The sequence below is a fragment of the Centroberyx gerrardi genome, chromosome 8 (genome assembly GCF_048128805.1).
Source record: "Centroberyx gerrardi isolate f3 chromosome 8, fCenGer3.hap1.cur.20231027, whole genome shotgun sequence".
Lineage (NCBI taxonomy): Eukaryota > Metazoa > Chordata > Actinopteri > Beryciformes > Berycidae > Centroberyx > Centroberyx gerrardi.
Genome location: NC_136004.1, coordinates 24600776 through 24616840, shown reverse-complemented (window position 1 = coordinate 24616840; position 16065 = coordinate 24600776). Strand labels below are relative to the sequence as shown.

Genomic DNA, 16065 nt, shown 5'->3' with positions numbered 1-16065 from the left:
GAAGTGCCCATAGTGCGATCCATTCTCTGGCATCCCATCCTTTGTAAGTTATCATGTTATTTAGCTTTGTTGTTTTTTTTTCTGTCTCGATCATCAATCCATGTTAACAGAAAGTTTGTCACTGCCTGGCCCACAGGGGTCGCTGTGTTGTGGGCCTGTTTTTTTTAAAATGTTTATTCCTTTGGTATTTTTTCATGTAAGTGTTTGGAGAGCGAACAACAGGACAGAACACAAGCATGAACAAACCAACTTCAAAAGAGATTCAGCATCGATCAATCGCAGTGCCCACAAACAGGCCCAGTCAATCAATTTGAGAGTGAAAAAATGTGTTCAATCCAAGAAAGTAAGCTTTAACAAAGCCAGTAGTGGGGCAACATTGGATTGGCAGGTGGCCCCGTACCCCACTTCTAGAATTAGCTTTGAATGAGCACATGTTGTTTTGGCCTTAATACAGCAAGTCTTGTAACTCCTGCTCTTCTCCTTTCTTCTCTTCCATTCCTCTCCTCTTCTTCCCCTCTTCTACCTGCTCCTCCTTTACTTGTTCATTTCTTTTTTTCCCGTCTGACTTCTCTCCTGCTGAACGCTCAATAATTCAACAGTGCATTGCTAACACACTTTTCATAACTCCCTCAACTCTTATTCCATAGGCTGCGTCTTGTTTAAATGGAAGGCACAAATCGATGACTGGCGTGTTTTTCCACCAAAAGGGGTCTTCTTTAAGATGCTGTGGGGAGTGTGTATGTGCATGAGTGTTTGTGTTTTTTATGAGACTGTGTTTGTGTGTGTGTGTGTTGGTTCATGTGGAGATTTTGAAGGGATGATGTTCTTTTCATTCCTACATTCATCGATAATAGCCAGCTGAATGAGCTGAGTCGAGAGTGGGCGAGGAGAAATATAAGTTGACATTGAAAGACAGTTCACCTGAGTAAGTTTGACTGACAAGGCAGCTTATTTTCCTTGGTCCCTTGATTCTCTAGGCTGTTATAATAGGATAGATATACACGTTTTTACACTGGAGGTGAGACTGTCATGTACTTGCACGGCTGAATCAGCTCTAATACCAGCAACATAGTCAAAGAGCCAGCACCATTACATACCTGATTGTGTGCATCAATCTTTGAGTTCAAGCTGTGTTCAATCCCCCCCGTCTCATTTTCTCACTTTTCTCATCACTTTATTTTGCCTCTCTGCCTTTTACTCTCTCCTCTTTTTGCTGTTTCTCTTACGCACTCCTTTCTCCCCCCCCTCTGTCTTTCTCTCCACTGTTTTTTTCTTTCTCTTTCTCACTCAGCCGCTTGGTATCTCTGACAGTGAAGAGATACTCTGTCAATTTCTATTCCCACAGACCAGGCAGCAATTCAGTTTGTTTTGTGTTTGGATTTGATTTTTCCGGTGTCCAGATGGACACCTTTTGTTTATTTAACAATTTGGTTGACTGTGATTTGTGACTGGAATGGCACATTGACTGAGCGGTTAGCGCTGTCTCCCCACAGCAAGAAGGGCCCGGCTTCCATCACTGGCCCCGGTCCTTTCTATGTGGAGTTTGCATGTTCTCCCCGTGTTTGCGTGGGTTTCCTCTCACAGTCATATGGATTGGAGACTCTAAATTGCCCATATAGGTATGAATATGAGTGTCTGTCTATCTGTGTTAGCCCTTTAATGGACTGTCTTCCTGCTCTCCACCAAGTGTATGCTGTGTGCAATCCCGTGTGATCCTGAAATTAACGATTTTAGTTGTGATTTTATAGCAGTGCTGGTCTGGTTGATCAGTAGAAGGTGCTATTCGATTGGTAGGTCTAATGATCGACTGACACTGGACTTTTTTTGGGGTTCAACTTTTTGGCTTGATGTGCCTGAAATTTTGGTGTGTCTTGGTGGACTTGATTTGAGATGCATCCAAAATTTGAATGCTCCTTTTTTAATGTCACCCTCCACTTCTCTTTTCCTGTCTCCCTCTTTCTCTCTCCCCTCACTCTCCCTCTCTCTCTCTGTCTCTCCTCTAACTCTAATCTCTGTCTCTCCCTCTGTCGCTCCTTTTCCATCCCCCTCCATCAGAGGTTCAGCCCTGTGAAGATGGTGTCGCCCCCTGTTGGTGTGTACAACGACCCGCGCTGCTCCCTGGAGCTGCTGAAGAGACCCACAGGAGTGAAGAAAAGCCCCTTTGGACTCACCGCAGTGCGTTTCACCCCCGACAACAAAAAATACTCCACGCCAGGTCAGTGTGTTTGTGTGTGTGAGTGAGTCTGAAATGAGTTCAATTTTGAGGCTGCTCAAAGTGACATTCCACTTTGATATATGAAGTTATATTTCGCAAATGTAATCCAATTTCCTTCTCTAGATAGATCTAAAATCCTTCTATTTGTGAAAAAGGCAGAAAATGTCATTGCTTTGCGTCGATTTCTGATATGTTAAATGTGGCTCTGGGCCTCAGAGTTTCGATTTGAGGTTATTCTCTATTACACAACAGTTAGTTCCGGTCGAGCAATTTGATTGGACAAGAGGCATTCCATGAGTGCTGATATTCAGTGTAACAGCACTGGGACGCTGTACTGTATGTATCACTCCGCTTCACAGGTGTTCTAATGTAACCTTGATGGCTGCGTCCACACATAGCGTTTTTTTGTGTGGAGAAAGCTCTGCCTGGAGCGCTTCTTGTGAGGAGAAATAAAAAGCGGATCACGACAACGTGGTCTGACGTTAGCTGAGTAGCTGGCAAGCTAACCAGCTGGTTAGCACTTCTAGCAGGAAAGCAAATGCTTACCAGATATTCCCAGTACACGTCTACACACAACTCTAACTGCATTCGCACCTAGTAGCGACAGCGATATGGATACATTTTACCTTAATTATGAACGGTCGGCCGAGGTGGAAGGTTGGGAAGAAAGTAAGCTGAAATCGTCTGTGCTAACCTCAAAGTAGCTAGCTTAGCTAGCTTGCAGACGGGAACACTTGGTAGTGCAATCCTGAGGGAACTGTTTTTGTTGGCGAGACAAATAACAGACAAAAATCATCTGTTATCTCAAATTACTTTAAATACTATTATTACTTGATGAATAGCTTTGTTTATACAACTGTTGTATAAAAGCTATATCACACGAGAGGGAGTGCTGTTGTACTGGATATCAGTACGGCTGTGATTCGGTCGTAGATAGATTGGTCGTCGAAGATAATCACAGCCGTGCTGATATCCAGTAACTTAAAACAGCACGACCTCGAGTGTTAAATACCTGTACCCTTTATGACATCACTGGTACCAGATATTGGCACCAGATATCGGATACCAGTATTTGTAACTGATATTTGTATTGGACAGCATTTACATTTTTGAAACCGTTCAAATATTTTAGCAGTTTGGGGTCTGATGAGTAGATTGCAGGGCTGAGTTCTATTCCCTTTCATTTCAATAAACCAGTGTATTTTCTTAAAAATTCAATTTTTTAGCCTGAGATGATTGGCATATTCAATCTAACAGGCAATAATAAAGAATGAATGCTCAATTGTAGCTCCTATTAACAGTTTGAATTGAAAGTGAATTGACTTTAGCCGTGGTTTGACTGTGCAGTTTGTATGTGTGTGTGTGTGTGTGTGTGTGCATGTGCGTGCGTGCGTGCGTGTGTGTGTTGTTGTCCATATATTACACCGACAGAGAATCTAGGCAAGTTGAGTGACACTAGTGCAGGTGGGAGATGTATGAGAGGGGTCAGAAGGCCATTATGGATGAAAATATATCACACACGCACACATACACATACAAATACACACACACACACACACACACAGACATTTATATTACTACATTTTCCAGGTAATGCCTAATCCTGGCCCCTAACCTGGAACTAACCCTGACAGTAAAATTCCCTTTTCAAAGAGAGGAGCAGAAAAATGGCCTCTTTTTTTAGGCGATTTTCCTCATCTTTCTAATCTTGTGAGGATATTTATTGCTCCCAAGGAGAGAAGACTGCATGCACACACTGAGCAGACTGTGTGTGCAAGATTAATTTATGGACTGCAGTGAGGATATATATTGTTTGACCTGCTGACAGTCTATCATCTAGAAATACAGCTTGCACACACACACACACACACACACACACACACAAACGTTTGACTAGGACCTGGCCCATGTATGATATTCCAAGACCAGCAAACTCCTAGAGAACCAGTGCCTGCAATGCCTACTCTCAATCCCAGTGGTTCTCAATGGAACCAGAGAGCTGCAGGTTTTCCTTCAAGCCGTCTAATCAGGGACAGATTTACACCTGGGACGGCAGGTGAATGCAGTTAACTGCAATTAACTACCTGGCAGGATAGAAAACCAGCAGTACTCTCAGTCCTGAGAACCAGGATTTAGAATCACTCCATTAGAGCCTAGGTACTCTATTCCGGTCCTCAAGGGCCGGCATCCTGCAGGTTTTTGTTCCTTTCTGATCGTTAATGAGCCACACCTGCTGTCAGGTAGAAACAGACCAGGTGTCGCTCATTAACTGTCAGCGAGGAACAAAAACCTGCAGGACACCGGCCCTCGAGGACCAGAATAGAATACTTAGGAATTACAGGATATCTCGACTTTGATAATGATCTACCTAGTAATGTCTCTATATCCGTATGCCTGCCTGCCTTGGAAAAATAACCCCTGGCTTGATATACTAATTGTCAAATACAATTGAGAATTCACCGAGCTTGCCAAGATCCCTAAAGAAATTTTATGACATCCTCATTTGATCATAATATTACTTAAGCAAGTACAAGCAATATGAAAGCAACTGTCAGGAAAATCCAGCAGATGGAGACTATAGCAGCCCATCCAACATCCACTGTGTTCATTATGTCTAAACCCAAAGTAGAAGTTTTTGCTGTGTTTGATCCCCATGGTAATTATGAAAGCAGACATTTGTCAGGCTGTTGTTTTTTTTTTTTTTACCAGTGTGACATAAAATAGACAATCTAATTTGTAATTGCAGGATAGTTTAGCCCAGCCAAATTCAATTGCATTGATACATTTTCTCAGATGCTAAAAATCATTATTTGCAGTTGCAATGAATAGCCTATGTCAGGGGTCCTGAATTCTGGTCCTCGAGGTCCAGTGTCCTGCAGACTTCTGGTTCTCCCTGGCAGTTAATACCAGTTGTGGCTCAATAACTACCAGGGAGGAACAAAAACCTGCTGGACTCCGGCCCTCGAGGAACAGATCTGTGGACCCCTGGCATTATGTTTTCATCAGAATCATCCAGTTTGTAATTCACGCTTTTGTCCACTTGAGGGATCTGTTCATCACACAATGTGTTCCATAGCATTAGCTTATAACTTATTTATACATAAGGATAAATTGCAAATTAGGACGACAGAAACTTTCCTTGGGGTCTTGGCAAGCTAGGTGAGCCATTCTTCAGTGTATGTGAGAATTCTGTTATCAAGCCTGCATGGGGTTGGGCTGTTTTTCCAAGGCAAGCGTTTACACATGCAGACGTGGAGGTGTTACCGAGGAGGCAACAATCAAAGTGGTGATATCTGCTAATGCATATACACATGAATGCCTCCATATTAAATGTAGTGTAGTGTAGGTGTAGCACAGGCGTCATTTGCACTCTAAGCCAATGCCATGTGAACGCTACATGTACATTACACCTAAATGAAAGACGCTATGCCAGCGCTACACCTACGCTACATGTGTCTAACGCCTGTGTCTCCATGTAAATTCAGTGGAATAATCTTAGAGGTTAGGTTAGATCTTACAGGTATTGGGTCTGATGCAAAGTAGGCGTTGCAGGTACTGGACTCTCTAGAATACAGTCAGTCTTGGACCATTATATCCCAGGGCAGTAAAAAGAAGGTTTATGTAGAAGCATACTGTACACACACCCACACACACACACACACACAGTGATCCCCCCTCTCTTCTGTCTTTGTCTAGGTCCGGGGTCTTATAATGTGTTTGACCATGGTTTAGCCCAGGAGAGCTTTAAAAAGGCCTTTCTAGGGAGCACCAGGAAGGGAGGCTTCGGCTCCACCGCTCAACGCACCTCTGTCTTCCACAACAAGGAAGAGATACAGGCCCCTTGTCCTGGACAGTATGAGGTAGGGACATCTATCCATCATTTCTTTCTTTCTTTCTTTCTCTCTCTCTCTCTCTCCCTCTTCCTTTCCTATTCTGTTCAAGCTATATGCCACCCTAGCCTGTTTAATCAACTCAAAGCTAGAGATATGACTATGTCTTGGCATTATTTTAGCTGGAATATAAAGCTGTGTTATTACAGCGCTCATATACTGGAACCACACAGAAAACTTCAATATCCTCACATTGGCGTGTGTGTCTGTGTGTGTGTTTGTTTGTGTGTACCTGTGCGTGTGTGTGAACGCTGTATGCATGTGTTCAGGTAGAAAAGAAGACAGAGGAGCTTTATAAAAAGCAGCACACGGCGGCGTTCAAATCAGCCACAGAACGGCTGGCGTTATCATTGCTGGCTAAAGTAAGTCTCTCTCTCTCTCTCTCTCTCTCTCTCTCTCTCTCTCTCTACTCTCCCTATCTCTTTGTCTCCACGTCTCTCCCTCAATCCTCTTTCCTATCCCCACACCAACAAGTTTCTGTGTTCTAGCTGTTGAAACCTGCTGAACATTAGATTCTCAGAGGAAGCAAACACCGTTACCTGCCAAGTTTTTATTCTCATAAATAGGCCATTGCAGCAGTAGCATCTGACCCGCTACACCAAGGGTCCTGTTTCCAGCAATTAATTGTTTTGGAACCGCCCTCCTCTTTTGATTGCTTCTTTTCTTCCTTCCTCTTGCCCCTAATCCTCATTTTGCAGAATGCCGCAGCATCACAAAACAGGACACAATATTAATTCAGAAAAATTAATTTCTCGCTCCTTTCTCAGCAAATTGCCCTGTCTCCATCCTGAACTGATTTTAATGTAAAACCCTACACAGTGCAGGGTGAATGGCTGAGGCGCAGTTTTAAGATAGTTGTACTTTACCTACCCGACTCTTTCCACCTTTATTTATACCTTTATTTTGCTGTATTCCAAAGCAATTATTTACCTTATTTATGAAAAAAGCTACAGTTTATTTTTTAACCGATTACAAATGTTTAGCATATAAGACATGACATCAATTCATGCAAAGGATGAACTTTCCAGCTTTGAATCTGTCCATTGTAATCGGAAGCAATCAGGGAATGAGTAACAAGACCACCTAAAATATGTTAATACTGTGTATTTAATATGACTTTAAGTACATTTTATATAGACTACTTCAAGAGGCATTTTGAATCGGGGATTTATTTTACAGAAAGAGCAATTCTATTAAGGTATTTATGTATTTACTCAAGCCAAAATTGGTGTGCGTCTTCAGCCACTGGGCATCTTTCTTAAGGCAATGATACACTAGAGAGCCTCATAGAGAGCGTCATTTATCTAAACCTCAGAACCAAAACAGGTTTCACTGGATAGTGTCGTTTAAACGTATACTGACTCATTCAGGGCAACTTCTCAGCAACACCCAAATCATATCCTGAATATCAACTGCATTTGTAAAAGTGTTGAAAATGGCACATCTTCAAAGTCGATTGGGTGCTCAGTGTAGAATTATGGAGTTTTAACTATCTTTAACATTCTTACACCTTCACTGACATCAAAGAATCAAATGTGCTTTGAGTGAATCAGTTTGGAACTGCTTGCTATGAGATCATAACAGCATAGCCAAAGGGAACACTGAAAATGCTATAAATTCAGTGAGTGCCATTACACTTATCTTTGCCCACCATACCATATTGAAGTGAAATTGTGACTTGAAATTTTCTACGCCTGTGTGTCGTCTGATTACACCCAGTTCTAAATTTGAATGTTCTAGAAATAGTTTTCAAAATCAAATCCATGTCTATAGACCTTAACACTAAAACACTAATGTGATGTTTATACCTATAGTTGATGTTAATGTCAACAAATAAATAATAGCTACAGTGACTATGTTCTGCTAAAAAGAAGTGACTATGTTCTGCTTTTGAAAATGGTATTTCTTTGCCCTATATGACATGGGAAATGGTGTTTGCCTGCATACTAATAATGTGCTAATGTGGTCTAAAAACAAATACACAGAAGTAGCATTTTTGAGGACAGCTGGGTGTGAGCGTTAGCAAATGAATCTTAGTGACTGTAATATTACAAAAATGTTCTAGGAGAAAATTATGGAAATTTCCTGCTAAAGTGTATAGCACAGCATTTTAATAATCAAGATACATAATTTGTATTTTCAAGTACCCCTTTGGGTACCAGATGTTTTTTACTCTGATTAACTCTAAAGGTTGTAAGTGTTACCTGAATCTTGTGTTAAAGGTCTTTACCACTGAACTATAACATTGCAAGCCATGCCCTTCTCTAGAAAGAGAGAGGTTAACTGCTGCTGCAAGGCCCGTACCTCTGGGAAATGTCGTTTTTTGGTTAAAGTCGTGGTGTTTATGAGAAAGAACACTTGTGATAGTGATGCTACACAAGTTAGAAAACAGTTACAAAAGCTCTTCTAGGTGCTGAAGTTTCACACATGCCCAGTGGTTCTCAGTCTTGGTCCTTGGGACCCAGAGTGCTGCTGGTTTTCATTTTTTCATCTAATCAGGGTGGGTAGAAAACCAGCAGTAGGATTGAGAGCTGGATGGAAAAATCAGTAAATCATCACTAGCATCAGTAACCAGCAAAATGCTGCAATCCATTGGAAGTCAGAAGTCGATAGTTCCGAGTTGGTATTACCTGAATTCCCGACTCAGAACTCGGACTTGAACGACCGTTCTGTTGCACTTTTCCGTGTCGGAAGTCATTTTTCTCTGAGTTCCAAGTACAATGAAATGCAGCATAATAATAATGAGATACTCTTTTCACTTGCTCCCCTCTGCATTTAGGTCAGAGGTCAGGGTCAGCTGCAGAACAGAGCTGCCCCTAGAGCTGGGAGGGATTCAGTGTCTTTCTCAGAGACTCTTCAGAGCTGTGAGGGATTCAGTGTCTTTCTCAGAGTCTCTTCAGCAGGGCGAATGACACCCTGTCCCCAGCATAGTTGGAAAAGTATTGTTATAAAAGCGCTTACGTTCCATTACAGGGGAAAAGCCCTGAATTTCAACATTGACGTGTTATCTTATTACCTAAACTGGTCTAAAGACAAAGATGGATAGTAAAGAACAATGAGTAGAACAGAGAGGATGCTTTCTGCTATCTGCTCGAGTCGTATGTGTCTCCAACTAATGCTATTGATGGGCAGAGCATGGCACTAACACTACCGTGGTTAGGCATTAAATTCTCTGTAGCTGAATGGGAATGATAGATCAATGGGTATTACATGGTTAGGAGTTCGATTGCCACTAGGGTCAGCCATGTTACAGTATCAATAATTGCACTCATAGTATTTTGTAAGGCAGTTTGGACAAGAAAGAGAAAAATGCTATCCGCACACTTCTGTCAGATGCACAGAAGCACTATTTATTCAGCTAAGCTTTTGGTCAATGGCCCTTCGTCAGCGCATCAAGGCAAGTAAGGCAGTTTGAACAAAAGCATTCACCAAATGGCGTTTATTTATATATTTATATTACTGCTATTGTTACATTGTTCATGCATTCCATTCTGCTAATGTGTATCAGCTCACATTTTGCTGCAGATCACAAATGAACTTTTATTGACGATGATGAGATTCATTAGAAAAGTGACAGTGTTCCATTAAGGATTCTGGTGCTGATCACCTCTTTAATAGTCTCTTCCTCATGCATCTGTTTCAAGTTTTTGTTGTCTTTACATAACATTGGCTCCATGCTTTTTTTTTTTTTTTTTTTTTTATCAAGCATGTATGCGTGTATTGTGCTGATTTATGATCTTGCACATTCAGAATCCTAGGTTTGATAAATCATAATGTAGACAGTAGAAAATCTTGACAGTTTTACACTGCATACTCCCCATAATGCCTTTTTTATCCTACTATGCACTGCATAATGGCTATCGATTGGATGAACACAGGTGGTTCAAATTTGCTGGTTTAAATGATCAGTGATAAACTCTGACTATCCGTCAAACTGGGCAAATCAATACTTAACAATAGCTTTGAAAGAATTACCATCTTGAGGAATAGTTGATTTATTTGTTTTTTTACTTCTCAAGTCCTTGAACGGTATCCAAAGAGGGAACAGTATCAGCAAGACGAGCAAACTCAAGTGCTCTCCAAGTTAGAACGTTTTAATATTGTCTCCAGGTCTGGCACCAGTGTGTTTATTAAAACAACACTTATCAGCAAAGTGTCACAGCCAGCGGTTCAGCAGAAGAAAATGTTGATAAGTGTTAGCGTGGAAAGTGAATGATCACGAGAGTTATGATGCCATGTTATAGCTGCTCCTATGGGCTGCTTTCACTCACATGTCATAAAATGACGGCCACAAGTTGACCACAGGACTGTGACATTGAGTGAAAGCACAAACCGGTCAAAGGATATCTCACTTCTATCCCTTCATCCCTCTTTTCTGCTTTCGCTTCCAATCTCCTGCTCTCGCTCTCTCTCATGTCCTTCCAACTTCCAAACCTTCCTCCATGCCATTCTTACCAATTTTTACTCCCCTCTTCCTCCCCTGCTGCTCTCTTCTTCCTTGCCTCTCACTCTTTCACTCACTTCCTCCTCTGTCTGTCTCTCTTTGTCTCTCTCTCTGTCTGTTTCTCCTCTCTTTCCCTCTCTCATCTCTCTCTTCCTCTATCTGTCCCTTTCTCTTTCCCCCCCTTTCTCGCTCTTTCTGTCTTTGTGGGTAGTACCTCTCAGTCCTCTGTGGAGAAGAAGATCTGAGGGCACTTGTAATGGCTCCATGCAGTGCCTCCTTTATGACCAGTTAATGAAAAATCACCCTGGGACGTCCTAGCTTTAGCAGTTAGCCACATGCTGCGCTACAGCCTTGGCTGTATCCCTGGTAACGGCCTCCCACAGGGACGGATATTAAAAGTGTCTAATCAGGAAACAATCATGATCATGAGCAGAGAATAAGACGAGAAAGAAAAAAAAAAAAGAAACGAGAAAGCAGGGAGGCAGAACGTATGCCTTTATTAGCCATTTTATGTTTGGAAGTTTATATCTTCTGTACTTTGACTTAAAAGCTTCATCTAGCAGAGAAGGTCAACACTTTGTTTGAAAAATGATTCGCACTGCGTGGCTTCTGAAGTCAGAAATATGAAAGAAGTACCATGTCAAATGAAATGATAGAAGCTGTCTTGTCTGGTGCATAAAACACTCAAAATTGTTATCTGTCTTACAAAGGATATTTATTACTTTCTTTGCTCTGTCTTCATTATTAAATGCCGTGCCTTTTATTTTTCAGATCTTGTTATTTTTCAGTATCTGTCCGTGTTGCACAACAGCTTCAGTTTATTCAGATGCAGTTTATGATCATTTATTCTGTTGACGCTATGAATGTCAAATCTGTCTTCTCCGAAATGCAGTCTATCAGGATTTGATTGCCAAACAATGGTTAAATACATACTGAATAATTCAAATGGTATGATTTATTGAGGTTGATTTTTCTTATCTTGTGATGTGTCCTCATTCAAGCAATGCTTAAATGTCTGACAGTGTAAATCAAACACACCTCAAGTAGTTCAAATATTTGAAGCTATAGTCAAATCTATATTTTAGCTAGGTCTGGATCTGATAGGAGTTGATTGCCTGTCTATGTGGAACAAAGAATCAGCCAGATTGTTAAAGAATGGCAGATGTGAAAGAAGAGAGAGAGAGATGGTGAGAGGAGAGCATATCTTAGATGACGGAACTTGCTTTTCTTTTCTCTCCTCTCTAATCCGATGCTCCATTCCACTATTATTTCTCCTAATCCCCACCCTCGTTCCTCCTGTCTCCTCCTCCTCTCCTCCCTCCTGTCTCTCTCATCTTCTCCTTGCCATCCCTGTTTCTTTCCTCATCCCTTTTATCTCCTCCTCTCCTTCTCCTCCCATCTCCTCTCCTTCTCCTCTGTGGCCAGCACCTCCTGATAATGAACTTTCTGTTACGGAGGTCGTGGAATAGCTAGAGGCGCTGCTGCGAGTGAATGAGTGTGGAATCTAATTTGGACCAATGTTTTGCCCCAAGGCAGTGGAATTCCTCTGCTGCAGATCAGTGAAATATTGCCCCGTCCCTGCGAGCGACAGGAGAGAGGTTTGAGTGGGCGGGTTGTCCGCCTGTCAATGATTGCTAATAAGTTCTGTCTGTCGTCACCTCTGTCAATTTCAATCTCCCTCGTCGCCAATGATGTCGAGATGAATGGTGTTTTTTAATGGATGGTTATACTGAGCGTCTCGGTGTCAAGAGGGCTGGGGCAAGGTGAGAATGAGGGGTTGTCAATCGCGAGGTCATGGGTTCAATAATGAGGTGCTGTCAACAGTTATATGTAAAAGTGAACCAGTGTTTAACTTTTCTAACTTTTTGTAGCAGTGGTGGTTGGGGGTTATTTTGGTTTTGGTTCCCGCTCGTGTTTTGGTTCCAGTTGTGGTTCCACTGCCGGTTGATGCGCTACTGTTTGTAGTTTTGGTCCAGTACTATTATTGTAGTACTGTTGTTTAGGCAGCAGGGTGGCCTAGTGGTTAAAGACACCGTCCTTGAACTGGACGCCTGGACGACCCGTGTTCAGTTTTCCTTGAGCAAGTCACTGAATCCCTACCAGCTGCAGGACTGCTGGTGTGTAGCTGATCCTGTGGGTCTGACCTCACTGGAGGAGGGAAAGAGAATTTACCTACTGAGATTTACTAATCTGCAATCTGCCTTGCATTGCTCAGTTAGACTTAGCCTTAACACAAACATACTGATGATAACATGCTCTGGCAATTATTTGTTTTTGAAAAACATTCTTATTATAAATTAACAATACAATTAATATTTTTTGTCAGTGATATAGGTCCAATTACATCTGTAAATACATTTTATTCTGATACAAAATTAGGCAAATAGGCAGTAATAAGGACCTGATTTCAAGCAGACAGGTCGACTGTTGGCATCAAAGACTCTGGGCTCCATGCAAGTCATTTCAAACTAATGTGAGCCGAGATAACCCAGCAATAATGTCTCTGCCAGTCAAATAAATTTCAGTTTATCTGTACTAATATCTGTTGCACAACACTTCATCATTCTCCTTCCTCAGTGTAACTGGCTTGATAGAATGAGACAGGCAATATTAAAACATGGCTTTTATTACATGTGCTGGTGGTTGGAAGCAAGACTCATAATGCACGGACGAGTGTAAAAATAATAATAATAAAAACAAATAGCAAAAAGGAGAAACTTCACAGCTGGAGACCATCCTTATCTTGGCAACTCTCTAGTTGTTGCTTGTAGAAATAATATTCTGTCTTGGTTCTCCATTCCAATCACAGCAAAAGAAAATGATTATTTTCTTCTTGTCACTCATTGTACACCTATACCTCTACACCTGTTACCAGGCCTGAGAAGTAATGGGGTACATGTACCAGGATTAGTGATTTGATGGTAAAACATGCTAATTGTAATCTGCTGCAGTTACTGGGGAAAACACAACAACAACAACAAAACAAAGCAAAGTCTGTTCGAAAAGTCAAGTCATTACTTGTTGGATTGGGCTATTTAGAAAGATTTTTTAGTTTGAGAAGCAACAGGCTTTCTAATTGTGAGACTAGCCTCAAACATCATGATGTACAACTTGAAATCCAAGTCACTCAGTTCAAATTCACTGGCATAAAATGACCATTTCATTTTGTCTTCGGCATTTTGTAGGTAATGTAATCCAGAAGTAAACAGAACTGTTTGAGTAATTGAATAGGGGTAATCAGTAATTTGTAATGGTTTGCATTTTTCCTACCCTGACTATTGCCACCCCCGTTATTACACACAAAGCTCCTATTCAATAGCCATTGTATTACATTCCTGGTTCTAAGACACAGATAGACTATTAACAAGCACTGACACAATCAAGGAAAATGTCATTAAAGTCGGTGGCAAGTGGAAAAACACCATATTCACCTCACAGAAAAACACCACAGGGTTTTGAGAGAGAGAGAGAGAGAAGAATAAAAGTTGAGGAGAAAGCAACAGATGAAGGTAGAAATAGAGAGCAGTGGGAGGGAGGGAGGGAAAGACAAAGAGAATGAGAGAGAGCCTGCGTGTATAATGTGTAATTATCTATCCGATTAGCTCTGGTTGAGATAATTAGAGTGTTTGCTAAACATACAGTTATCGAACTGGAGAGCAACATTGATCCCCCCCATCCCCCCCCCCCCCCCCCCCCACTCTGCAGAGGCAGAATGAACAGAACAACAGAAATCCAGGAGGAGAAATTATACTAAAAGTGAGGAGGGAGAGAGAGAGAGAGAGAAAGAAACAAAGATACAGGCAAAGAGAGAGATGGAGAGAGGCAGTGTTTGCTGTCTATGGATCTGGATGGAGAAAGATGATAAATAGATAAATACTAAGTGAGAGTCAGACAGACAGAGAGTGTGACAGTTACACAGAAGACAATGCCATGGGCAAGAGATTCTTGAAGTATCTGAAATAGGAAAATATGCAATGGCCCGGGGTTTTGTCACATATTGACTTTTTGTCTCCGTGTTTCATTGCATTTTTATGATATATCCATGGACAGCTAATGGCATGTCGTGCCGCAGCCTCTATTTATGGGAGACAAGGGAATCGGGTGACGAAAGAAAGGAACAAAAACAGGAAAATGGAGTTATAGATCTGATATGGATTTTACTGTCAGCTGTCAGGGCAATGATGATGATGTGAGGCCCTGTGAGAATGCAAGCACACACACACACCCATGCACGTGCTCATACACAGAAAGCACCTCACACAAAACGCACCCCTACACGCAAATACACATCACCGAAATACACAACATACACTAATATACAGAAAGCACGCACACATGCATGAAAACACACACATACTGATATGCTTATGAGTGCATAAATACACACACACACACACACACACACACACTCACACACACGCAATAAAGTGACCCTCCCATGAGAAGGCGCGCTTAGTGACACTTCCGCCCTGAGGCTTCAGACACAGTTATACTCCCATCATGTTCTACTCAATATTCTCTTGAACAATTCATAAGAGTGATAGATGGAAAGATTTGAAGAGGGGAAAGAGGGAGGGAAGGGAAGAATGGAGGGAGGGAGGGAGGGAGGGAGAGAGGAATCTTCCGGTGAAAGAGTGATGGCAGCGACAGTCACATCCAGCAGCTGTATTGACTGGTGTTTCTGACAAGAGGTCTTCACTCCATTTTTCTTTCTTTTTATTTCTCCTTCATTTTATTTTCTCATTCAAAAACAAATGATCAGTAGTGGTTAGTCAGTCGTTCTGCCTATGCATGGCTGTCTGTCTGTTGGCTTGCCTACTGACCCTCTGGCCTCTCTGCCTGTCTGTCCATCCGTTTGCCTTTCGAATTGAATTAACTTAAATTTAAGCAAAAACTGCTGTGCTCCAGAAACAGAAAAAACACTTTCAGAGGACCTTCAGCAGCACAACTTGGACTCTTTCATCTCTGTGATTCCTTCCAGTCATCTCTATCACGTTTTTGATGTCTATCCATGCAATATAGTTGCCAGTCTGTTGCAATAATACAGTAGTTGCTAGCCCAGGTATACGATGTGATCAGATCTACTTACATCAAATCAGTTGGTATCACATACTGCTGTGTTACTGCGATCTCCTCTGTTGTAAACGGAAGTACATGCCTGAAATATTCATACAGAAGAAATACACAAAACAATATTCCAGTTACATTCCAAATACAATAATAATTTAAAAAAAGAATGTATGTAATTGGTCTACACAAATTGTCTTTTTTTTTTTTTTTTTTAAGTTAATTTTATTTTATTTTATTTTTATTTGGTGCTTGTGCAAGTATGATGTCTTTCTTTCTTTCTTTCTTTCTTTCTTTTTTTCTTTCTTGTCTAAAGATAAACAACAAAGAACAAACAGTGCCTTGTACCTCAGTACCCACCTCCCCTGACACACACACACACACACACACACACACACACACACACACATGTTATCTGTGTATCTCTTTGAACCAAGTTAGTCTATAGA

At 41.4% G+C, this 16065-nt stretch overlaps 1 protein-coding gene across 1 annotated transcript in view; it reads left to right on the top strand.

Annotated features, from left to right (window-relative positions):
• Nucleotides 1-16065, top strand: part of stpg2 (sperm-tail PG-rich repeat containing 2) — a 76630-nt gene that overhangs the window by 14481 nt on the left and 46084 nt on the right. Inside the window, exons 8-10 of the mRNA XM_071920384.2 lie at nt 2056-2215; nt 5912-6075; nt 6375-6467. Of these exons, the coding sequence (XP_071776485.1) occupies nt 2056-2215; nt 5912-6075; nt 6375-6467 (417 nt within the window). The remainder of the gene's footprint in view (nt 1-2055; nt 2216-5911; nt 6076-6374; nt 6468-16065) is intronic.